This window comes from Lethenteron reissneri, chromosome 30 (assembly GCF_015708825.2).
Source record: "Lethenteron reissneri isolate LAM-NWPU_2019-01 chromosome 30, ASM1570882v1, whole genome shotgun sequence".
Lineage (NCBI taxonomy): Eukaryota > Metazoa > Chordata > Hyperoartia > Petromyzontiformes > Petromyzontidae > Lethenteron > Lethenteron reissneri.
Genome location: NC_083808.1, coordinates 12,133,999 through 12,160,971, shown reverse-complemented (window position 1 = coordinate 12,160,971; position 26,973 = coordinate 12,133,999). Strand labels below are relative to the sequence as shown.

The 26,973-nt window shown below is 47.1% G+C and overlaps 2 protein-coding genes across 2 annotated transcripts in view; both read left to right on the top strand.

Annotated features, from left to right (window-relative positions):
- The window catches only part of LOC133349531 (uncharacterized), a 192,631-nt gene extending 178,420 nt beyond the window's left edge, over positions 1–14,211 (top strand). The window contains exon 6 of the mRNA XM_061563068.1: positions 13,844–14,211. Coding sequence (XP_061419052.1) covers positions 13,844–14,090 — 247 coding nt within the window. The 3' untranslated portion in view covers positions 14,091–14,211. The remainder of the gene's footprint in view (positions 1–13,843) is intronic.
- A 2,341-nt stretch (positions 14,212–16,552) lies between these two features.
- LOC133349529 (dynein axonemal heavy chain 3-like) overlaps positions 16,553–26,973 on the top strand; it is a 622,240-nt gene continuing 611,819 nt past the window's right edge. Inside the window, 1 exon segment of the mRNA XM_061563065.1 lies at positions 16,553–16,805. Coding sequence (XP_061419049.1) covers positions 16,589–16,805 — 217 coding nt within the window. The 5' untranslated portion in view covers positions 16,553–16,588.

Below are 26,973 nucleotides of genomic sequence, written 5' to 3'. Positions count from 1 at the left end.
GAGCGAGGAAGATGTTGTAGATCCAGACGACAATTTCATCGGTGGAGCTGAGAAAAGAAACCCATATTACCCCAACCAAAAATACTTCAAAGACTTGATCAAAGATCTTAGTCTCTCCAAGTCCAATGCCGAGCTTTTGACGTCTAGACTCAAGCAGTGTAACTTGTTGGATAAAAGTGTGCAAGTCGCAGATCAGAGGAAGCGTCACCAACCTTTTTGCAGCTTCTTCACCCATCTAGATGAGCTCTGCTTCTGCCACAATGTGACCAGTCTGTTCAAGGCAATCGGAATCGCCTGTAACCAGAATGAGTGGCGCCTCTTCATTGACAACTCATCCAGGAGCTTTAAAGCCGTGCTGCTCGATAATGGTAACAAGTAGCCGTCTCTTCCCCTGGCTCACTCGATGCACCTCAAAGAGGATTACAACAGCATCAAGACCTTGCTGGACGCCTTGAAGTATGATGAGTATGGCTGGGAGGTCATCAGATACTTCAAAATGGTGGCATTCCTGATGGGTCTCCAAGGCGGTTTTACCAAGTTTCCCTGCTATCTTTGCCTTTGGGACAGCAGGGACACCAAGACGCACTACCACAGGTGGGACTGGCCACAGCGGACCGAGTTCTCTGTGGGGAGGAACAACGTCAAGTGGGAGCCACTGGTGGACCCCTGGAAGGCGCTGATGCCACCACTGCATATCAAATTGGGCCTTATGAAACAATTTGTCAGAGCTGTAGATAAGGATTTGGCAACCTTCAAGTTCCTTCAAGACTTCTTCCCGAAGCTGTCTGAGGCAAAGGTCAAAGCTGGTGTCTTCATCGGACCACTGATAAAGAAGATCCTGGAGTTGAATGAATTCCCCAAGAAGCTCACTAGTAAGGAGAAAGCAGCTTGGAACTGCTTTGTCGCAGTGGTTCGTGGCTTCCTGGGCAATCACAAGGTCGAAAACTATGTGGAGCTGGTTGAGACTCTGGTGAAGAATTACGGCACAATGAGCTATAGGATGTCCCTCAAAGTCCATATCCATGATGCTCATCTTGATAAATTTAAGAAGAACATGGGAGCAAAGTCAAAGGAGCAAGGCGAGTGCTTCCACCAGGATATACTGGACTTTGAACGCCACTACCAAGGACAGTATAACGAGAAGATGGGAGAATACATTTGGGGGCTGATTTACAGTATAATCGTAAATCTCGAAAAACTACTCACTTCTAAATCTTTTGTAGTCATTTTTGTATTAATTTAGTATGAATACACGTGAATTTTGATTCATGTTTTTTTTTTCTAACTTTATGAAAACAAAAAGACACAAATTTGCCTGTTGTCTCATTGAAAATAGGTAAATTTCAAAATATCACTGTCCTGGTCACAAAAGCAAAGTTTGTGGGGAATAATAGCCATTTTTTATACTTTTTAGTCATAAGCAATTACGAAATAACACTTACTACCCAGGAACAAAAATTGTGTTACATAGTCGTTGTAGGATGGATTACGATAAGTCTTTGTAGGAGGGCAATACAGTAATTGCATGGCAAGCTTCCCCCTTCCTCCCATATTGTAATCTTGTCGTTAACCGTAATGAGCAGGGCTTCATTATTTTACTGAACGAAGATTAAACGTCTCACCCCCGGCTAAACGAGGGATGTTCTCGCGGCGAATTCCCACTTTCTCTCGGTCGTTTTGGAAAAGATCAAGCGAACCTCCTCTGGGTCTGCCTGCGCCGCTCTTTATCTCTGAGCAGAACTCTCTACTTTCACTATGGAACATTTTTCTTGTTTAATTATTTCTATTTTACCTGGCAAGGTCCACTGAGGTCTAGTTTTTTCAGACGTGGCCTGGCCACAAATGATTCTCCAATGAAGTGGCTAATCGCGTGGACATTTATAGCAGCCAAATGCTCTAAGCACATGTTTCTAAATGTGGAGGGGAAAACCGGAGGGCCCGGAGAAAAATCCACGCGACCACGGTGGGAACATGCAAACTCCAAATATACAGCAGGCATCAGGGTCGGCATCAAACTCACGACCTCCTGTATATTAGGCGAGGTAGTTAACATCTCGCCACCATGAGATATTAGATCATCTCTAGCAGTGGTTAATCTATAACCATGCTAATGGCACAAGTCTACTATTTTAGTTGGCCGTGTCTGTTATGCATATGTAGTGTCAACGATTCAGAGACAGAGTTTCTAGGAGGCACTTTCTTTATTAACAACTTCACGGTCTCCTCCGCACACTCCCCACAGTAGCTCAGCCCAGCCTGTACACAACACCAGCCGTCTAACAATGACGGCGCTGACTGAGATAGCCAACTCCTGTCTTTTGTAGCGCAATGTCTAGCGGAGACGTTTAGCGACGAAGGCGACGAGACGAGTCCACTCCCAGGACCGGCAGCCTCGAGCTCCACACCCTCACCGGCGTGTGTACTGTCTGTCCACCACAGTTGCCGCCGCTGTCCAGCAGCCGGTGCTATTACCCTACACATATAAGAAACAGCACACATATATACGCACACACGAGTCCATTCCCACGGGCGCAGTTAGATGATCGGCAAGTCCCACATGCTGGCGTTGAGTGTGGTTACTCGCGCCTCTACCGGATAGTCTGGCCAGAGTGGATGCCAAACCACCCTCTGGAGGGGCTCTCTCGAGTTCCCTCCAGTGGTGGAGACCCCTTCTGTCAGCAGTGGCTTGAGCAAGCACTTGCAGGGCTGCACCTTTATCTTCACCACGTTAGTGTGGCTTGCTTGTAATTCGTCTGAGAAACGGCACGAGGCATTTATGGGTCCAAATCCTACAGGCACAACGCACACAATGTGTACGGCACGGCGGTTAGAAGATTGGCAGTGGAACATGTGTCGGTTGTTATTCCTCTGAGGTCGATAGACTAAGTACCACTTTTGAGAGAAGCCACAGCAGATGTGGCACCTGCGCCAGGCTAGGTAGTTTGCAAAAGGTTCGTCGGCAGGTCACGGGAGACTCGAGGTCAGGGGTGGGCAGCCTGCGACTTCGGAGCCGCATGCGGCTCTTTCAGGACTGGCTTAGTGACGTTATTTATGAAGGATCTCTGTCGTATCGTATTCACATTGCATGGCTGCTCTTGAAATATAGAGTTTTTGTTGATCGATTTGGAAAAGAATGGCTCTGCTTGTGATTTTGGTTTGCCGACCACCTGCTCTAGGTCGATACGGGTTTCAGACCAAGATGACTGGCAGATGCATCACCTGTGCTTCCCTATTGTGCCATCGGCATGCATAAATTACACTCATAATACAAAGGGTGCGTGGAGTAGAACTGGTCCAGGAAGGACTTTGTGCAATTCGTCTGCAATAATTCAGATGATGAGCGACAGGGAATGACCTCCCCAAGTAAAGTCAGAGTTGTGGCAACATCACGGTAAATAGTAAGGAGCATAATTGGTTTATTTTAGGGTTAAACTTGTAGGTTCGATGCCAATTACTTAACTACAGCTATCCTTCACCACCCAAAATGTGTCTTGCTCATCAACAGTCCGGTTCTCTGAAGAAGCAAAATCAATTGGCACATTTGCCAACGACGTGATAACTTGAATTGATTGGCTATGTCGCTGGGGTAGAAGTTGCTAGTTAAATAAAATGACGATATTACCCAAACTAAATTTAATTATTCATCGTAATGAAGCTCGTGGAAGCCTACGTATAAAATTAAACCGTTTAGAATTTCAGAATTGAATGTGGCAACAAAGTGCACCAAAAAGTAGTCAGGAACAGGAGGTTGCGCACCGTATGTAGCCAAGCATGGCAATTGGAGGGGTGGGGGAAGGGCAGCAACTAAACACAAAAAGCAGTTCTAAAGAAATTAGTTTCAATCTAGATGATTTAAAAGTGCATAGCTCCAGTGGCTTCCTAATATCGGAAGGAAGAGCGTTCCAGACGTCCGCAGAAGCGCATCTGAACGCACGCGATGCGGTGACCGTCTTTGTTCGATGGCGAGCCAAAAGCCGCTGTTGTGAGAATGAACGGAGTTCGCGTGGTGATTTATGCTCCTTGACGAGAGTAGGAAGGTGTTGGTGAGACTTGTGCACAGAATGAAACCGGGCTGGTTACTGATATTTTTTTCCCACCGGCACATCCGAGCCAAGCCGGCCCAGTTCCCTCACGGTACAGGTGATTTTCCACTGGCTAATTGCCAAGCTGAGCAGGCAACGAACCGTGAAGCGATGGCCTCAAAATACATCTGAATCTGACTGCAATGGTGAGGTGTGGTTTAATTACAGTTTTAGTGGAATGTATTTTGAATAGATACCTGTCAACCCATACGGTTTACCCATATTCTTATACAGGGAAATTGAGTTTTGAGGTCCAGGTGTATAGCGTTTTCAATATGGTCAACCCAAATTTTGTCTGTTTGTGTTTCTCCCTTGTGATGGGACTTTGTAGGATGGGTGTTGAGATTTATAAGGAGACGAGGTGACCATTAAGGTCTCAATTGGTCTGTAATAAGGTAGGTACTGATAAGAGGTTGATAGGTACGTAAATATGTTGATTTGATTTTATTTGCTCTGGATGGAAACTGTTGTTTTAGTTGGACAATATTATGGAAACCACACTTTGTCAAACTGCACTCCAAGGCTCACATCGATAATCATTTTTTGTAGCCCTGAGAGCTCGGCTTGGCCATGTCATGTGAAAGAAACGACATTTCGTTTTTTTCTGAATTGGTTGATTTTGCTGAGTTGCCAAATGGATCACAAGGCACAAATAACTAAACTCAACACATCCGTCAATAATGCCGTGCTATGTCCATTAAGGCCAGAGTGTCATTAATGGACGGGTTCATTTTTGTTGTTGTGTGCAATTGAGTTTTGCGGCAGCCATCGATGATGCAAGCTCACGCCATCCAACTTTATGCACATGAGCACCTCGATTTGTCTCGTTGTTTGACCAGGGGGTGAACCCAACACTCTCAGCGTCACCGGCTACAGCGCTCTGCCATGACCGCCCAGAAGCACCCAGCCTCCTCATTCTAGATGCACATTGCACCGTCATATCTAAGTAACAATCGTACATTAAAATAAGTGCTTTGATGTTAGGGGTTACAATGATGAAAAATAAATTACGTAATAGCGTCCGCCTCCGCATTCCTTTGATAGATGCTACTCTTAAAAGCTCTTTTGACTGCTCCGTCGTATTAAACCGCGTATAAATACGCCGCACACAGAATAATGTGCGAATGATAAAGGCACCGCTCTGCCGTAACGTAGCACTTTACCTTTCTTTTTTTTCACGTCATGCCAAACGGGACGTCTGCTTTCAACGCCCAAAAAAATAAATCCCTCGCAGCACAAAAAATGTAAATGAAGACAACGAATCAGAAGGAGGAGAGAGGGGGGAGAAATATAAAAAAAATAAGCGGGAATCAAAGGCGCTGAGCTCTGTTGCGCAGCCATGAAAAGCCTCCCAATATATCACAGGCGGCTTCTCACTTTGTTAAGTGTCCCTCGTTTAATGGATCCAGTCGCTAATAAATAATGACAGCGATTAACAGGGACGGACCGCTTTGTGCAGTTCACGTCGGTAAATGAAAAGCCGTCTTTAATGAATAATTGATGAAGTCACTTGGCCAACTGCGGTAATAGAAAGTCAGTCTTGCTTAGTCTTATCAGCACTGGGAAATTGCCTGCGACCTTTTGTGTGACTGGCTTTCATAATTAGCACATTCTAACAGGAATCCAGGAGAGTGGAATTTTTTTTTCGTTGTGCGCTAGCAGGGTGCGAGCTTAGACGCCGGGCATAGCGAGAAACGAGATTCTTTTTTATTATTGAAGCTTTTTTAAGGCGCAGCACACCCAACAAAGGGATTCAGTGGCGCCGTACCATAAAATGTATACCAATAAAAACTGCATCTCCAGTTTGCCTCGCATACCGTAGAACATACGGAGGTATTAGTTTATTTCTAAATTGTGAGAATCGCAGCGGTCAGGTGTAGTTTTTCAGGCAGAGCGTTCCGAATCTGAGGGCCAAAGATCCGAAAAAGGCCGAGTTCCTAAACGTTTTTTTTTTTTACGAAAGAGTGGGTGATGGAGGAACGTGGCTGTGTTCGGACCCTCAGACTGCTGGAACAAGGACTGCGAGGATTGTGCGTTGTGAGTTCATTTAGGAAAAGTCACAATCAGGCACGCGACAGAATGCCTGCTGAGACGCCCCTTTCGCCCTTGCGTGCATGTGTGTGTGTGTTAGGGGGTGGTAAATTGAAAACATCCACACATTTACTGCAGTTTGCGAAAAATGACACCGTGAAACATTGATTGAACAATCAGGCCAGAGTCAGTATTGATTACGAGCAAGTTTTTGAGCATTGCTATATTCATAGATTTAGTTTTCCCGTTCCAAGCATTTTTATTCGTTTTTTTACACTTCACAGCAGTGCGGGCTTTGTGCATTTACAGCCGTCTTCGTGTCTCGGGGGTAGCTGTGTCAGCTGAAGGAATTATTCACAATGCGCCCCGATAAAGCTTTATTGTCGATTTGCGCGACCGAGAGCGCTTTTTTGCGAACGTGGCGGCGATTGTGCGCTCTGTGTGCAGTGTGCCGATGATTCCTTCGCGCTTTAAACGTAATTGCAAGTTTATATAAATTGCGGTTTACGTGAGGCGCTCTTAATTGCTGTTGCAGTCCCGCCTATCTCCCCGCCTCCCCCCCCATTTTCCAAAGAGATTCCATGCACGCTCACAACTGGATATCCCGCAGCAATCAACACACCAGGAGTTTCTGCCAAAGTCAATGAACGCTCGCTTTGCCTGCAGACAGCTATTTGAAATGTTGTGAGAGGCATTGAAGTCAAAATATATCTCCGCGCAAATGAGTATTGGCGGCGGATATTGCACGTTCTTTTTTTGTGCGGTGGGGTCCAGACTCGCCGCAGGACACATCAGTGGGTACTGGACAAAAGTGTTTGCTTATTTTATTGACCCCGTAAGGATGATGGCCTGAGGCAATGACAAACTCCGTGATCTGAACTTGTAACATCTCAAATGTGAGTCCAGTAATGTGGTCAATAATTCCACATTCCCATGTATTGAAGCGAATCGCTGCATAAGATGACCACTGTAGACGTCCCACAAAGCGATACAAAATTTATCGACCCAAATTACATGTATAACATGAAATAGACGCGTGAGATATATATATATATATGCAATCCAACTGGATGGCGCAGTGGCAAGACTGCCGGGCTTATCGGGCGAGCAAGTTGTGTTTTCAAATCTAAGTCAGGCGTCAAATCCTCCCATCATCCTTCCGGAGAAAACACAATGGAAAACCAAACTGTGGGAAAGTCAACCCGTGCTCATTCTGTGCAAAGGCCGATGCTTACCAGGATAATGTGGAGTTTCCACCTCTTCTGCCTCAAGACCACCAAATGGAGACGAATATTGTTCAGCACTGAATTGTAGGACAATTTAATTTCACTTCACACGTAGAATGGTAATGTAGTGAGTCCAACTGAGTTGTAAATGTTGTTCCTTTTAGAGGCAACACATGTACAGTGTTTGTAACACGTAACACAAAGGGGTAACTGCCCCTTCACCAGATACAGCCTAGGGTGGTGACCACCCAGCTAACTACTCTATACAGAGGAGTTACTGCTACGAAGGGTCGGGCCCTCACTCGGGTCCGCGACCACGTGTTTGCCTCTTCGTACGTAGAGCTTCTTGGTTGAAATGTAGAGCTTCAGCTGGTGGAAGTGGAGCTTCAGCTTGTAGAATGCAGCGACCTCGGTCCCTTTCAGGGACCCACCTTATATCCCCCCACGGGTCGGGGCCGCTCCGCCCCTGGCCCCGCCCGCCTTCTGGAGCCTTCTAGCTCCCCCTTGATCCCTCTCGAGAGCTCTCCCAGGACACGTGATCACCCCCTTGTCCCCCCACCTGGGGGCCTCTCTGTGGACACTCCAGACCACGTGTTTGCAGGGTCAACCAGAGTGCCATGGCCCGGGGCAACCCTGTCCTTGGGCTGACACTCTCCCGCTCCCCCTCGTGGGAGCCCACACTACACGCCATGCGTGGTGCCCGCGCTATCCCAGCGCTCACCAAGCCCCGCTGTTGGTACTACACCCTCCACGTGGTGTACGCGATGACAATGCATTGCACGCCACGTCCCTTCTGGGCCAGCACCATACACATGACATACCTGATGTCACTACATCACCCTCCCCTTCGTAACATCCAGCTGTCCCGGCTGTCAACTTTCCCTGCAAACGAACAATTTAAGTGAAATGCAAGGGAAAAAACAGTGTGCCTCAATAATTAACAGGAACAAAAAGAAATACCCCAACCCACCTGTACAAAATTATACTATCCACAAATGTAAAAAAATCCACAGGGAGAAGGGTGATAACCAACACACCCATAACAACAACAACCAACAACAATAAATAACACGTCACACCTCGGGATCCCCTCCAACCATCACACCTCCCACCTTCACCGTGTAACAACGCACGTGAGCTCAATGATCAGCCAATGACTGCCACGACACAACGGGTGCGACAAGCAACTGACGGCATGGGAGCGTGTGTGCAAGGGAATCACGAAAAACGAGTTTTTGAGCGAGTGCGTGATGCTGGGCCCCCAGGGGAGGTGGGCTCGCTCACCCTGGAGGACCCGGTGGGAATGCGTAATTGTTCCGCTGAACCCGGCTCATCATGAAGAGCGGTAGGCCAGGTCGACGGATCCACCGCTCTCGAAGCCCGCGAAGTCGGCATGCGCGGCCGTTCAGGGGATGTTAGGTGTGAATCGCTTCACCCGGGACCAACTGCAGCGGGCACACACCCAGCGATATGGAGATGAGATTCATTCGCGCGGCACGATAACCGGTTCCAGGCGAGAGGGATGGATTAAATAAGATTCATCCACATCCTTGGATCGTCGCGTGCAAGGCTCAGCACCCGCATCCCTGACAACGCCCCCTTCCGGACGTGCCAGCGACGCATGAGCCAACACCGTACCCTCCTGGATGACCGTGGTGTCCAACCCAGAATTAAGAACCTGAATAAAAGGGTCCTGGTCGTCGGACACCAATTTCTGAGCTACAACTCCGTTCCCTGTAGCACCCAATTCGTGCAGCTTTCGCAAGTGGAGGGGAACAAACACCTGCACCGTAGCATTGGCTGCACACAACCAGGTAGGGGAAGGCAAAAATGCCACACGACGTCCGGATGGCAATTCCAAACAGCTGCGGTCAATGCAGATTTCCAATGGCATCCTACCAAGGAAATCAGTTCCAAGTAAACACGGAACAGTCAGGGACGTGGAGACAAAAATGTGTCCTGACAAGCTAACGTCAGCAATGTGCACCTCGGCCGTTATCCGACTGACGATACCCAATGAGCCGCCATAGGCTGCGACACACGACGCATCGACAGGGTCTAGAACCCGACACTTAGGGGGCAAAATGTTGAAAATCAGCTCCGAAATTATAGTTGCCGATACACCCGTGTCGACAAGCATCCTTAGTTCCACACCCTCAATGGACCCAAGTACAGTAGATGAACCCACGGTCGCAGCCACCACTCGATGGGCCAGCTCCGACCACTGATCCGGTCAGAGCTGACGCACCTCACGATCACACGTAGGACTTACCTGTACCGACGTGTGATCGGGCCGTGAACCAAAATGCCTAGATGGGTGAGGTGAGGCCGGTGGTTGAGTGTGGAGTGCGTCGCGACTCGCCTTAGGGTGTAGAGAAGCGTAGGATGGCGGTGATGCCGGAAGGCGCCGTCGTGGGACGCGACAGCCCAATGCCATGTGGCCCAGCAGGCCGCACTGGTAACAGGTAACATGGCCGTCTCTGGAACGAGATGAGGACCTTGGCCGCCGCCACTCGTCCGTCCATTGCGCGTCACCGTCACCCCGGTCGCTACCACCCCGAGTCGACGTGTATGCCGCAAGGGGCTCTGCTCCATCCGGTGACCCCGGCTCCGTGCGGGACACTGCACAAGTCACCAGCGCCCTGTCCCGATGTAGAAGTTGCTGGGCTCGGACGCACTTGGCGACTTTGTGGCGGCGTGTCTGCCGGAGGCTCGTAAATAGACGCCAACTGGTCAACGGCATGTGTGAGGGTGGATCTTTCCGGTGGCGGGATGGCGAGAAACGCTGCAAGGGCGTCGTCATCAAGGGTGACAGGTAGCGCCAGCAGCGCCTCCATCTCCAACCACCCCACCAAGCCAGCGTTCGTGAGGAACTGCCGCTTGAAGGTCACCCAGTCGCCACTAGTAGCCGTGTAGTCTTTTAACAAAGGGAGGCGAACATTGGAGAGCCGGGCTGTCCCTCGGCGCCGACGGTGCATCTTCAATTTTGGCGGGCTGAGCGCTCCGCGCCGTTGATAAAATAGCGGCCAAATCCGCGAGTTTCCTGCCCATCATGAAATGACAGCGGAGTCGCCATCCACGAGCAGCATCGCCGCTCCCTGCTTCGCCGGCGAGACCACGAGGCTAAACTCCGCGAGGAGCGAAGTCGCCATGTGGATGAGTTCCGCGAGGCGATCGTGCGCCTCCCAGGTGGTGCCCTGCTCCGCTGGCAGCATCTTCCCCATATCCGCGAGAGCTGTAGGCTGCACGAGGTCCTTGTCCTCGCCGTCCGACGCCCAGGTACATGGTCTGCAACGCGTAGGGATAGTCTACAGCTAGCTGAATAACTAGCGTGTTGGCCATTTCCGACACCAGTAGTGAGTCCAACTGAGTCGCAGACGTTGTTCCTTTTAGAGGCAACACTTTTATTTGGAACACGTAACACAAAGGGGTAACAGCCTCTTCACCAGATACAGCCTAGGGTGGTGACCACCCAGCTAACTACACTATACAGAGGAGTTACTGCTATGAAGGGTCGGGCCCTCACTCGGGTCCGCAACCACGTGTTTGCCTCCTCGGACGTAGAGCTTCCAGCTTGAGATATAGAGCTTCAGCTGGTGGACGTGGAGCTTCAGCTTGTAGTATGCAGCAACCCCGGTTCCTCTCAGGGACCCACCTTATATCCCCCCACGGGTTGGGGCCGCTCCGCCCCTGGCCCCGCCCGCCTTCTGGAGCCTTCTAACTCCCCCTCGATACCTCTGGAGAGCTCTCCCCAGACACGTGATCACCCCCTAGTCCTACCACCTGGTGCCTCTCTGTGGACACTCTAGATCACGTGTCTGCAGGGTCAACCAGAGTGCCATGGCCCAGGGCAACCTGGGCTGACACTCTCCCGCTCCCCCTCGTGAGAGACCTTAATTCACGCCACGCATGGTGCCCGCGCTATCCCAGCGCTCACCAAGCCCCGCTAGGGCTGGTACTACTCCCACCACGGGGTGTACGCGATGATGGAACATCGCGCGCCACGGCCCTTCTCCGGGCCGGCACCATGCAGTGACATCCCCGATGTCACTGCAGTAACAATAAATACACAGTGGCAAGTATTCACCTTGGCAAGGGTGGCAGGTTTCTTCTCAGGAGGTTCCTGCATGGGCATGTATTGCCAGTCCTGTTATTAGTGAGGGATTGAGAATCAGAATCAAAGTGTTTATTTATCCTGAAGAAATCCGATGAGCTTTGAAGGTTTTTTTCGCAGAAATCCAGATTGTATCCACGTGGGAAGAAACTGTATGGCCTGTAGAAAACCTACGCATGAAGGTGGTGTTGCGCTCAAAGCTCCGCACAGATAGAGTCAAGAATAAATCGCTGTACTACCACCTCCTGAACACTTTGCAGCCCAAGCCTGCAATTCCTTGCATTCCCAAGCAGATTTGAAGGTCGGTGGGTGTATTTAGTGATATTCGGCCATAGGCAAATAGAAAATAAGTGGAGCTTCATAAATCATGAACATAGCAGCGAATGAAGTTCACGATAATTGCAACAAATCACACTGAACAGCAATGCTTAGTATGCCAGTGGTTGGCTCTTCGCTCTGCGTATTAGCAGGGGCGACGCCTGTTGTTACAACTTAATTTGCAAACAATACCCCACTTAATAAGATTACTGTTGCCCTCAGAAATCATAATTAGTTTGAGGAAATAAATATACATGGTGGCCCAAAGGTCAGGTTACGTTGGGTTATTTCATTTATTTAACACTGGAATTCACTAATTTGTATTGTTTTTTAAGTGAATGTTGCGTCTATTATCATTATTAATCTCGAGTTTTTTTCTCGTGGAGGTCACCTCAAATCCGTCGTTTACAAAAACTCGACCAAGAATCCCGAATGAATTTTAACAAAACAGAATTCATAAATGTTCAAATATTGCAGCTGTAAACTTAAAAAAAAGTCTTAGTATTTTCAAAAGAAAACTTCATGCATGCATTAATGTTAACGGAAGCCAGTTTTAACATTTGTTAAAATAAATGAAAGAACCCTATGTGTCCTAACTTTTGGGCCACCCGGTATGTGTAATGTCTTTTTTTTCTCACAGAAAAGAAAGAGTTGAAATTTAGGGGCAGCTGGTCTTGTGAAGATTATACTCTTCCTCATTATAGAGACGAGATTATGCTCTTGAAATTTCACGGTCAGTCCAGCCCCACGACCCCGAGGACCTCACTGTGCCACTCAAAGGCCACGTCCAGGTTTGCACTTCCTCCTGTGAATGCAAACTCCCCCACACTCAGTTTAACACGTAGCAGGCTTTCGCGGACCAATATCATCCATAATAGAGTTTTTTTTGGGTTAGATCGCGTAAATATATAAATGTGTCATTAAAACCCGCCACCACCCGACACAAGCCAACTAGTAAGGGTTGTCACGTAAACAGAATGTGGACAATTCGTCACTAGTACAGCACACCGGTGTGTTGGAGAGCTAAGCCACAACATTTACAATCTGAAGAACGAAACAAGTGGATTTCTCCACAAATCTGGCAGTCGCCTGATGAAGCTAGTTGTAATTACTGGCGAAACGTTGTACTCAGATTGTAAATGTTGTGGCTTGGCTCTCCAACACACCGGTGTGCTGTACTAGTGACGAATGGGCACGTTCTGTTTACGTGACAACCCTTACTAGTTGGCTGTGTCGGGTGTTGGCGAGTTTTAACGAGACATTTTTACATCCCCCACACTCGTCCACACGGTCCCGGTGACTGCGTACGACGACATCATATCCCAAGGTGAAATGATCTGTTTTGGAAAAGCGAGTCGCCACGACTCGCGCGCCTCAGTCATAATACCCCGTCGCGAGCAGCTGCGTCGACAGATGGATGGACACGTGGGCAGCCAGATGAGTTCTCGTTGTAGGTACGCACCGTGAGGCTCTGTGCCGTCCTGATGGGTGGCAGAGTGATTAGAGCAACCCGACTCGAGTTCAAATCCCCGCCGGGAGTCGACCAAGCTACAACATCCCTCGTGGTTCACAATACGAGAGGAACGATCTTTCGTAGGCAGCGGTTGTTTTTGCCACGGAGAGGCTGGTCCCAGTCCATTGGAATGTGGACTTCCCCCCCCCCCCCCCCACTGCATCAGGGCCATTTAGAGAGGCGTGCTTTGATGCACACTCATTTGTGCATGACATTTGACTTGCCTTGCCATGATTTTCTTTTTAATTTAGATTTAAATGCTAAAGCGGCTTAGTATGGGAAAACAGAAATGAGCAAACAGAGCTCCCCCCCCGCCCGTTGCCTATTAATAAGGAGACTTATTACACCAATGCATTGCTGTACGATGCATGTAATATTCATCTCACTCAATTAATTGAATGCATGGTATGTTTTTTTTTATGTCCCGTAATAATATGACAAGTCCTTCAAACGCATTGGACATTAAGAAGCAGTTGGTGGTGGTCTTCCTAATTTAACCCCAACACCGATCTCTTTGCCTATGGATTGATATTTCCCCCTTCAAATTTTTCCTCGGCAGCCTCTCCCTGGGGTCCAGCGACGCAGCCACGCAGGGCTCCTCGGGGGAGCCGGACCTCCGCTCCGACGGAGAGAGTGGGGCCTGGGGTCGCGGGGTCGGGCGACCTCACGCGGACGCGGCACAAGCGGCGAGCGGTCAGCGGCATGGACCGCAGGCAAGTCCCGCTTCACGCTGTCAACCGCATCGGGACATCAACAGGCCGCTTTGTGCATGTCTTCACGAATGGAAAATAGACAGCACGCCCTAGTGAGACTGTGGCCATGCAACCCAAACCTGAGGCCGTATGGTAGACCCACTGTGGCCGGTGCGCCTTCAACAGAGCAGTAGACAAACTACACATTCTCTCCTGACGCCCTTTCGTCGTGGCTGGCAGACCTCAACATTGACATTTCCTGAATATGCTGCAATCTTGAGTATAAAATAGAATCGCCTTTTCACCAACAGTCCCACCTTTCATATATTCTGGCAATGCAACCTCGTGCAACATCGATGCGTGTTTGAATTCTGACTAATGCGTTTCTCATTCTGCTTCTCAGTGTCATTATCAGCATGGATCTCTCTGCAGTCTTTGCACTTGAGTCTCTGCTCCACTTTTGTTTCCAGTGTCCGTGCTTCCGATCCAGGTGTCATAGCAGGCAGCAATCGTTCATTGGAAACGTTTCTCTGCAACAAGCACATGGGATACAGCAATAATTGATAACTTACAGCCCTATCTTATAACACTGGTCAACAAAAAAAAACCTTTTTTTTCCTGGCCTGGACTTTTGCAGCTGTTTTAGACTAATTTCAGGGTGCTGATTCCAGATCTCAGATTTGCTCTATCACATCTCATTTTATGCTATCGGCATACCCCATTTTCATTGATTTTACCCGAAATTAACTCTGTCACTTATGATTGCAAGTTGTTCCGAGTCAGTGACTGCTTTAGTGTTAAAATATGGTGCTGTATTTTTAAGATAGTGTGTTTATAATATCATTTTATGTAGATATCCACATTTATTTAATATTTTTCTTCCGCAGTTTTTATTGAAAATGCAATATTTGACATCTCAAAAACTTGATGTGATAGACAAAAACTGATGCCAGATTTGGAATCAGCACCCCAAAATTACAATAAAACCGTTGGAATACCTTATGCCAGAAAAAGTGTGTTGACCAGTGTAATCCACTACCTCCTTTCGCCGTGTCATTCATAGGCGTCGTTTGACCATACTTCACCAGTCTGGTCAGTGTGGTTGTGGCAGAAGCAAAGCTCAGGACCAATTCAAAATATTGATAGCCACCGATGATAGCCATTGTCAGGAACTGAACTCAGGAGGCCAGGTTTATTGCACGGGTGTGCTAATTGCTGTGTCATTACTCCCCAGTAAAAACACGTGATTACAGAGGACGTGCACATGGCACACGGTATTAAAATGACCACTCTAAGGCGGTTTACAACACACTACGTACAATCTTTAACCCTTCACCCTTTGATAAACTGCTGATCATTCAAACCAGCTAACCATATTCAGATCTCAGTCATAAATAAACTCAGTCTATCATCCATCTGAGACTTTCAATTCAAGTGCCACTTTGTGTTAATTAACACAGGGATTGTCCTGTGGATCGACGGTGTCTTGCCATATGAATGTGGAATTCGACCCTACCAGCTTCGGAGACGATTACTTGGACCCATGACTGTACGAGCATTGTAACACACTTGGACACTGTTGTGTGCGTGGCGCTTTGGGTTGACCGGTCTGAAACCCCCAGCTCACGCACCCGAGAACCCGTTTCAATGAACAGATCGCCGCTGCCCACATTCAAACCCGGCATCTCAGTGACGCTGGCTCAGTGCTGTGGCACAGACAGCCCCCTGGGTTTTCCCAGCCTCTTTCTATCATCTGCTTTCTTTGCGAAGCCTCATATTTTTTTTGTGTTCATGCGGCCCATTCCTGTGGGACTCCTCCCCGAAATGCCAGTGTGCCGCTTGTAAAAAGGCTGCAAAATCATGCGAAGAATAACGTTAGGGATAGCCGCACAGCACGGGTTGAGGCAGCTAAAAGCGCCTTTCCATCTGTATGGTCCACGCCTCTAAACCCACTGAGGTTTAATGAAGCTTTATATCAGCCAGCCGCACCATCAAGCAGAGATTTTTTGTCTTAAATGGGTTCTGCGCTGACCCGTTTCACAAAGTATAATTTGATCCCTTTTAAAATGTTATATTGATTTTTTTTTATCGGGCAAGCGGGAAAAAAAATAGGAAAAAAAAGTGAATTCAGAAATTTTTCTCTCTAAAATATGTGGCATTTGTAGGGTTATAAAATCCATCCAATTCCTCTTCTTTCATTTGTGATGGTTGCCTGGAGTGGATAATGAGTAAGAAATATGCATGTAGATTACACTCCCGCGAAGAACACTTACGGCCCATTCCATATTCTGCGCACTAGAAAAATAAAATTAAATGGGAGCAACCATGAGGTATAATTCTACCCAAATTGTACATAGCCTCTATAACACGACAACTTCAATTTATTTTCATCGTATCAAATGGGCTTCGCTGGACCAACTCCTCTCGCTGAACATTATGACCTCATTCGCGAGCGTAAAACCATACCGTTGAGGTGCGACCGCGTTTAGGAACTTTGGTTGAATCCACAATTGGGTGGTAGCACGAGCTCCACGAGCCCACGAACAAGAGCGCCGCTCACTTTGAAACGCCACTGTCGTCTTTCCCAGCAGCTTGACGGAGGCACGTGGCAGATGCAGGCTCACCATCCTGGCCTGCCGGCGCTGGATAAGCGCTCTCTCTTGGGAGCTTGGGGCAGCGACGGCGGCGGCGGCGACGGCGGCGTGGTTATCGCTCGCGGACACTCGCTCTCGTCCCCGGAGAGACCGCGTCTCGACAGCGCCGGCCGCTCCCAGGGACGCGCGGGACTCCCGCTGGCTGCGTCGAGCGATGGTGCTCGCCCCCGGCAAGGTGATGAGCGAGCGACTGCAGAGCCGCTGCTCAGCACTCCCCCGATGCTTTCCGCGGCGCGTAGCGAGATTCCTTCGTTGGAGGATTGGTGCCGTGGTGGAATTGGTTCGCGGGGTGGACATGCCGATTCGATCTCGTGGCGCGGCAGTTGAAACAACGCGGGTGTGTTTCTGAAATCCCTCTGTGCACGCTGCAGTGGACATGCACGACAGTTCGTCGATTGTGCTGGGGTAATATGAGCGTGAAAGAGTAGGCCAAAATAGCCCCGAACTGGGGTTTTCTAGAGGTTCCTCCAGTGGAGGACCTTCCATCATCAGCAGCAAGGAAGTGCAGGCCTCCTGTTTTTAATTATTATTTTTACTCTTAATTGTTTGACTGCATGCTAATTAATAGCCTGTCATTATAATACCATTATGATGAGGCAGGTGGTACTGTTGTTAGAGATGCTGAACTTCCACACGGAAGTTCGCAGGTTTAAATCCCAGTCAACGGTTCTTTCTGCCAAATATCACTTTGAGATTAGCACATCGAGTACCACTTTGCAGGAAATATGAAGTTTTCCAGAGTAAAGCCAATTGAGATTTGCAGTTCTTTTTCAAGGGCGACTCGGCCAGCAGTCAACAAACTAAATAAAAACTATAGTATTTTTTATTTTACCAGGTATGACCCACTGAGCTATACAGCTCTTTTTCAGAAACAACCTGGCCACAAATGACAGCTCAACAAAATGGCATATCACGTGGAAATTTCTAGCAGCTAAATACTAATGTTTCAAAATTTGGAGATAAAAAACAAGAGGGTCCGGAGAAAAATCTACACGACCACGGGGAGTGAGACATGCAAATATACAGCAGGCATCAGGGTCGGGATGGAACCCACGACCTCCTGGATATCAGGCGAGGTAGTTAACATCTCACCACCGCGGCGCCCAACAGTGGGCACAAACGAGCGTAGTGTCATGCTGTGGGCAGCCCATATGCATTCATTAATCCCCCCCCCCCCCCACTTCGCACAAGAAAGGTTCACAAGTGACGTCATCACATCTATCCCTCTCAGGAACGAAACAGGAGGATGTCTCCACAAATCTGGCTGCCGCCTGATGCTGCTAGTTGTAATTACTGGGGAAACGTCGTACTGAAAATTGTAAATGTTGTGGATTTGCTCTCCAACGCACGGGTGTGCTGCACTGGTAACGAATTGGCACGTTCTGTTTACGTGGCAAACCTTAGTAATTGGCTGTGGTGGGTGGTGGCGGGTTTAACGAGGCATTTATATTTACGCGATTTGACCCAAAAAAAACTGTATTATGGGCAAGAAAAGGAAATTCCACATTGCTATGGCAGGATGGATTCCTGCCATGGGCAGCCACTGTTGGACACCGCGGTGGATGTCCATGGCAAGAATCGATCCCACCATAGGAATGTGGAATTTATTTTCCCGTTTCTGGGTTCCCAACGGGGGACACAATGACACTATGCCCATTTGGGCCCTGGGAGGATCGTATATATATAAAATATATGCTCACATTAATTACTTTCACCTTCAGAATAGTGACCTATAGCATTAATAGTAATGTACTTTTTGTCGTGAAAAATGAGCCAACTGTTAGGTGGTTGAGAATGAAAAATGTCTCATTCTAAATAAGATTGCTAAAACATTATGACCTGTCCTACACAATGCATGTGTGGTTGTGTGTGTGCATTGTATATGTGGGGAGTGGTAGTGTCGTGGTTAGCGGACTCCGCTATGAACCCGGCGATCCGACTTCGATTGGCGATAACTGCCAAAACCAGTGAAGAATATCTGAACCGGTCCTGGGCCTCCCTGAGGTCAACTCACCCTCAATGAGTACCTGGTGTGGTGTGTAACCATTAGCACTGGGATGAGAAAGGTGGTCGGGCGTGATGCTGGCCACCCACCCCCTTGCGTGGGTGTTGGCTTTCATAGGTGTTCGTTGATAGCATTTGCTTCAAGAGTCTGTTAAGGCTACAGCAGGAATATTTGGTAGTGTAGCAGTTACGCACTGTGCGACGAACCCAAGTTGAATTCCCACTCGCGGCCATCATCGGTGACGAATATCTGAATTGGTACCTTAGGTCGACTCAGCCTTAAACGAGTCCCTAGTACAGTGTGTAAACATCAGCAGTGGAAACACAAAGGTGGATATACATGTGTAGTGTGGGATCTTAATAGGTGCTCGCGAACAGCACTTACCCCAACAGGCTGTTAAAGGCTACTGTGGGGGATCTTTGTCTTTAACTTCGTGTTGTATATGCAGAGATTGGTGGCACACTGGTTCACAACTTTGGTCGTGACAACTTGGGATTGATTCCCAGTCATGAATTGACACATTGTATCTGAACACATTCTGAGTATTTCCTAGCTTGACTCGGCCTTAAAATGACCAATTAAAGATAGTTTTTTGGAAGGCCGAGATCATTCACAGCAGTAGGCACAGTGGCACTCTGGTTCTCAACGAAAGGGTGTAATGTGACCGCGTAGCAGGGATCGACAGAGTGCAGTTGCAGAGAAGTGAAGAAGACAGATGTCTGGTGGGACAAGAGGATATTTGGAACCTGGAAGGAGGTGGCCGAGGGAAGGAAACTGTGTGATTGCTAAGTGACTGGTGCAATGGTGGTGAGAGTGATGGACTCGCTGTTGAGATAGTGAGGGGGACGGTGTGGCCTCGGGAGCGAGTGTGGGAGACGAGATTAGCTGGGAGAGATCCACGGACACAGATAGTGAACGCGAAAAAAGACCGGTAAGAAATTAGTTCGCGGTTTGATGCAAGTGGAGCAATATCTGGAAATTAACATCGAATGTTTACCTCTCTGATTGAGAAATGGAGGAAGCTGCCGCAGTGGTGTCGTGGTAAGAACATTGGAATTGCAATCCAGAGGTCCCTGGCTCAAATCGATCTCCCAGTGCAGCAGTGAAAAATGATGGGGGCATGTTTCTTAAATTCCGCATGCGTCTGTTCGTCCAGAAGTATAAATGGGTAACACCGCAGTTAGGTTGATCACACTATGTAACACAATTTTTGTTCCTGGGTACTAAGTGTTATTTCGTAATTACTTATGCCTAAAAAGTATAGAAAATGGCTATTATTCCCCACAAACTTTGCTTTTGTGACCAGGACAGTAATATTTTGAAATGTACCTATTTTCAATGACAAAACGGGCAAATTTGTGTCTTTCTATTCACATAAAGTCAGAAAAAAACAACATATGAATCAAAATTAACATGTATTTATACTGAAGTAATACAAAAATAACTACACAAGATTTAAAAGTGAGTAGTTTTTCGAAATTTACGATTATACTGTAAATAACTTTCACGAATCAGCCCCCAAATATAGCCTCCCATCATCTTCTCGTTATACTGTCCTTGGTAGCGGAGATCAAAGTCCAGTATATCCTGGTGGAAGCACTCACCTTGCTCCTCCGAGTACGCTCCCATGTTTTCCTTGAATTTATCAAGATGAGCATCAAGGATATGGACTTTGAGGGACATCCTACAGCTCATTGTGCCATAGTTCTTCACCAGAGTCTCAACCATCTCCACATAGTTTTCGACCTTGTGATTGCCTAGAAAGCCACGAACCACTGCGACAAAGCTGTTCCAAGCTGCTTTCTTCTTACTAGTGAGCTTCTTGAGGAATTCATTGCACTCCAGGATCTTCTTTATCTGTGGTCCGATGAAGAGACCGGCTTTGACCTTTCCTCAAACAGCTTACGGAAGAAGTCGTAAAGGTATTTTAAGGCTGCCGACTCCTTATCTACAGCTCTAACAAATTGTTTCATAAGGCCCAATTTGATGTGCAATCGTGGCATCAGCACGTTCAGGGGATCCACCAGTGGCTCCCACTTGACGTTGTTCCTCCCCACAGAGAACTCCGTCCGCTGTGGCCAGTCTCGCATGTGGTAGTGCGTCTTGGTGTCCCTGCTGTCCCAAAGGCAAAGATTACAGAGAAACTTGCTAAACCGCCTTGGAAACCCATCAGCAATGCCACCATTTTGAAGTCTCTGATGACCTCCCAGCCGTACTCATCATACTTCAAGGCGTCCAGCAAGGTCTTGATGCTGTTGTAATCCTCTTTGAGGTGCACCGAGTGAGCCAGGGTAAGAGACGGGTACTTGTTACCATTATGGAGCAGCACGGCTTTGAAGGCTCCTGGATGAGCTGTCAATGTAGAGGCACCACTCATTCTGGTTACAGGCGATTCCGATTGCCTCGAACAGACTGGTCACATTGTGGCAGAAGCAGAGCCCATCTTGACGGGTGAAGAAGCTGCAAAAAGGTTAGTGACACTTTTTCTGATCTGCGACTTGCACACTTTCATCCAACAAGTTCCACTGCTTGAGCCTAGATGTCAAAAGCTTGGCAATGGACTTGGTGAGACCAAGATCTTTGATCAAGTCGTTGAGGTCTTTATGGTTGGGGTAGTATGGCTTTCTCTCCTCAGCTCCACCTCTGAAATTGCCATCTGGATCTACGTCTTCCTCGCTCTCTGATTCGCTGCTCTCGTCTAAAGATGGCTGCTCTCTCTCCAGAAGAGTGGGTACGGGGAGCTCATGGCAGTGTGGCACCGGGCGATGGATGAAGGAAGGTCCGGATACGTGATAGCAGGTGCATTCTTGACAGTCTGACATTTGGAAGGGTCCACCATTCAGAAGTTACAGTTGCTTGAGTGGTCAGTGGGTTCCTGCCAAATTCTTGGGATAGTGAACTTCATGGCTCTATTTTCCCCTCTGTACCATCCTACAAAAATACAATTTATATCACCAATGACGAATGTGTTAGAGAATCTCGCAACATTTTTCATATATGATATATCTTTTCAGTAATATGAAAAAGGTAAAACATTTTAAAATATAAATTTTTTCAATTAAAAAATATTAAGAAATATAAAATTAAATTCCGAGCAACAATTGTCCATCTTACCTTCCCGAGTTTGTTTGCATTGCTCGCAGGTGAAATGAGGTGCCCATTGTTTGTCTTGATCCCCGACTGGCATGCCGAAATATGCCTTGTAGGCCTCACACATCTTAGCAGATGCTTCCACAGAGTACTTTTTCGCTCTTGTCTTGATAAATTGGCAACATGCGTCTGCCGGATGCTTGCAGCCTCTTGATGCCATCTCAGAAAAATGCAGATATGTATCGACTTAGGCAGCTGGAACTAAACTCAACTGATGGGCTTAAGGCCCCTGTGTTTATATTACTTCTTATATAACTGGAAAGTTCTAGAATGTTCTAGACGTTGCTCCAAGTTTACTCAGCACTGAATATATCTGCAATCTTCTGGAAAATAGGCCAATTTCAAAATATCAATGTCCTGGTCACAAAAGCAAAGTTTTTGGGGAATAATAGCCATTTTTTGTACTTTTGAGGCATAAGCGATTAGGAAATAACAATTACTACCCAGGAACAAAAAATATTTTTTAGTTACACAGCGTCATCAAAGCCACGTATGGTTGGGTAAAGTGTGGGTCCGCCCACCTCTTCCCACTCACATTCTACTGGAATCGATTCCTCCGTTTAACCAATGATCGATTAACAAGCCGAGTTGAGATGGTAGTAGATGGACTGTCAAAGCGGCTGTTGAAATCACCAGCATTAGTGAGTGGCAAGGAGGAGATATAAGCTATGGCTGAAGTAAGATTTTTAAAAAGTAACGTTTTTTACTCTGGTGCACGGTACATGATAAACTACCCGGGCTTTTATCGTCGCCGCCCGGGCACGCTGCTTCATTCATTGCGCCCCCTTTTTGGGAGATATTTTGGCTGTAGGATGATTGTGTTGGTGAGCCTTCAATCGAGGCAACCCGCAATGCACGAGGCCAGAAGAACGATGGAAAATTGTAGATGGGCCGCTACGCACCAAACAATCTAAACGCTTGTTTCTAAATGAGGAGGGGAAAATGCAGAGAAACCGGATTAAAATCCACCACGACCACGGGGAGAGAGACATGCAACCTCCAAATATATTGCAAGCATCAGGGTTTGGATCGAACTCACGTCCTCCTGCATACCAGGCGAGGTAGTTAACATCTCGCCACCGAAGCGGTAGGAGGTGAGGGGTAGAGGTACTGAAATGAGCCAACATTTTGAGTGCTTACGGTGGACGATTTAAAGTCAGGTGTTTTAGAGGTGGCAACAATTCCATAGAGGTTATAGACAAGGTGGAGAGCTTGCAGACAGTGGGTAGAGCTCAGAGGGCATATGCCACCAAGTGTGAGCAAGACAGAGGATGTCGATGGCGCCCTCCTGCAGAAGTTCGCAGATTGTATAAGCAACTTTGATTTTTATTGAGCGGACGTTTCAGGAGGGTGGAGTGAACAGCAGGTGGCTGGTGCGTCAGCTGGAGAGAAGGCCTTGTGGTAACGAGGTTGCTGACAATGACAGAGATATTTTGACCTTGGGGCTTGTGGCGAGGCCAAGTGTGGTTGGCAATGTTAAAATATTTCAATAATTTCCTGCAGGTTTTTGTACTCTGCATATAAAAAATGGCACGGCCACGATGAGATTGCATGAAGAAAATAATGACATCAATATTGGAAAAAAGGAGTAAAAAAACGGAAGATATGATCTCATCGGGACTATTCGGTAGCGACTGCAGAAGATATTTGCCAAATATTAGCTTCGAGAAATAAATATATAAACTCTGGTCGAAATTGAAATGTAGAATTCCCTGAATGAAACCTATTCATCTCGCAGCCCACGTCAAATGCAGTTTTGGTATTCTGCGGAGTGTCAGTCGAGCCCAACGTCATACACCAGACGATTTCGACCACTGGGTATAAATATAAGCTGGAGAAATGAATAACCATCTCAGATTTCCTGATGACATCGTTATTGCAGGATAACGGAATAAATATTGATTAATAGTATGGAATTACTGGGTACTTCCCTTTGGTAATATGATTACATTAATCCACACCACTGAGCTTTGGTGGCACATGCCGATAATCTAGCACTTTGGAACACAGAGTTGCTGGATCGTTGCATTGTGTGCAGTCCCTTCCACTGGTCTGTGAGGTGGCCGGGAGATGGCAGTAAAGCAAACGGATTTGAGATTGGTCTGTGTGGACCTTTCAATGTTATCCCCTTAGTATGGCATGTATATGCTCTGGATTCTCCTGATTCTTCACACATGGGAAATAACCCCTTTAACAAGGATGTGGCCAAGCACCCCAATGCAGGCCCTCTCTGCAAAATAATCTTGAGACTCAGTGAAGGTTTGTTTTTTCCTGCAAAAAGCACTTTTTAAACAATTTCTGCAGGCAATTCTATCTAAATACCACGATTCCCACCCTGAACCATTCCTGCAGGAATCGCGAATCTCGTGTTAAAATCTCTGTTCACTTCAATGGAATTCGAACACGAATTCTCTCCCGTGGTGTAGCGATCGAGTAGTCTTGCAGGCTATGCCACTGAACCGGGGTCTAGAAGCCACAGTGGCTCAGGCTCCGGACGAGGTGGACAGGGGCTTCCATTTAACTATGGCTCCACCGGGGCTCCTGGCAACCTCATAACGCCACTGATTATGCCACGCAAAAAGCCATCCAATAGAATCCCATTCATTTCTATGGAGACCACAGGTATCATAATAATTTTTGCTTGAAATGCCCACTGTATTCGCTAACTGTCGAAGAGAGAGAACAAATCAGAGGTGCGAGGTGGAACCACAGACAAGTAGGAAAGGCAGCCAGGCAGTGAGCCAGTGCTCCCCAAGGTCTGCAGTCCTCTTTGCATTCAGGTGTTTTCGGTCAGGAAACCAGAGCACCCAGAAAAAATTAACCCGTAAAAAACAAAGTTTTTCACTATAAATCCTTTATATGCGTGGCGGCTAGAGTCCTCTCGTCCTCTGGCTTGAGATGGCTGCCACCTATGGGTCAGATGATTGCCTGCCACCATTAAGCAATTGGTAATTAAATATTTAAAAACAATTCCTAAAAAGTGTCAAATTTTGGAAAAAAAATTTCACGAAAATAAATTGGCACGCACAACGAGTCTGTGTGCAAAATGTCAGCTCGATTGGATCACGGGAAGTGGGTTAAAAAACGACCGAAAGATTTGCACGGTCGTAAGCGCGCAAGCAAGCAAGCAAGTGAATTTAATATAAAGGATTTGAAAAAGAACCCACGCTTGCGAGGGGACAACAACTTTATCACACACAGATGGAACAGGCGGAGTCCACATTTGCCGCACCATCTTCTCTTGGCGAGCTAGAGTATAGCCCCTTGATGCCCACAGGAAGGAATTTTCATAACAATTGGCATTATCCACCAACCCTCGCCTCCACAGTAATAGATTACAAGCATGCACCACCACTGAATTAACTTTTGACGACAATGGGGATACTTTGAGAGCCTAGGATTCGCCCAGAAGAGAATCCTTATTTCAATTCAATGGCATATCCATTGTCCTGGCCAGGCCGCTTAGACCTCCTTCTTCACCTGGACACCACGCTGGAATCGGTGTGGAGTTGGCTCAGTTCCATGCACTAGGCTTCAGCCATATGTATCAATAGCAAATGTGGTTGATCCCGATTGGCTGGAATCTACCCAAATACTAGCCGACCGGTATTGACCCCAAACACCTTTGAAATACTAATATTATAACTACCTAGGCTTCGGCCATACATTTCAATGGCGATTTCACTGGGCTGGCCAAGGTCGAACAAGGCCTGGCTTCCAGCCTGGATGCCTATCAAGGCTCTGCTCCCCCCTCTCCCCGCCTGATTCCGTGATCCTGATAATCCCACAATCACATTAGGGGCTATCCATTTAGTACGTACGCATGGATGGGGGGTTAAAGCAAAAGCGTTCGCTTGCGTACGGGGGTTCTACTGACAATGTGCGTACGCATAGGAAACGGTAGTGGGGGGAGGGGGGGTGAAGCCTCGATAATAATTTGTCGACATTGGCCTTCAAATAATGAGATAGAGTGAGATAGAGAAAAGTGAAGTAAGTCACTAAAATAAATAAATAAAAATAAAACGTGGAAGTACAAATATGGGTGAGGTCTTCCCTAACTCCATTGGTGGCCTTGATTCGGGAATGGAAATTCCACATCCCTATGGTGGGGCCAGTTTCTCTACAGGCTAGCCATGATTGATTTCCACAAAGTGGAACTCATTGATCCCAGGAGGATGATGGGCTGAGTTGGACCCCTGACGGGGGCTTAGGCTCACAACATGTGAGTCAAATGCTTACACTGCAGCACCACCGTCTAAGGGTACGCATAAAGTTGAGCAACATTATGATACATTCTCAACTAAAGAGGTGGCACGTAATTTTTTCTTTTATTTGGTTTTAACACAGACAGACAACATAATCTGCGTTTATTAAAGTTGCACCAATGTGTCTCTGACATTAACGTGACCTCTGCGTGCAATGCCTGTGATTCTCCTTGGACACATGCTCTCTGTCGGAATTTCATCCAATTATGAGTCACGCATTGGATTTTCTGTGGATTTAGGGAATTAAAATATTTTCGGTACACGGGGTGATCAAAGGTCACCCGGACCTGATGTAGAAAGCAATGACGTAGCTGGATTAAACGTTCCTACTTTTATGCAGCGTTTCTCTTGGAGATCACTGCACTTGAGCCATCAGTCTTCCGAGGAAGAACTTTTCATTTTCAATCCACTTCGTTAAATAGCGATCTGGCACGTGCAGCGCACGTGTTACGCAATTGCCTGTGAATGGTGAGATCGCAGGAATATCTTCATTGTCGCTAGAAAGTTAGCTTTTCTCGCAGCTCAAAAGATTGTTTAACTGTGAAAATAGCGAGATGATCTCACACACCAGTTAGAAATGGCAGGATACATTTTTTTCCCCACAATGAATTTGATTATTACTCTTAAAAGGTCAGCAATGTCAGACCATTACTTTTTTTTGCGTCCACCTTCAAATTTAAATCCTGGTGATGAACACATTATTAACATATTTGGACTGCGCCCAAAATAATAAATTCCTGGCTTTTTTTAAATAAAAACTAAAATATATATTGTTGGCAAATTATTACGTAACTTATACTTTTCCGTTCATACAAAGAAAGTAATGTGTTATTAATTTCTAAATCAAACATTTAGTTTCGAGATCGGGTGGCATAAAAAATGATGGCACACGAATACATTTGAAAAGATTGCTTTCACGGCTG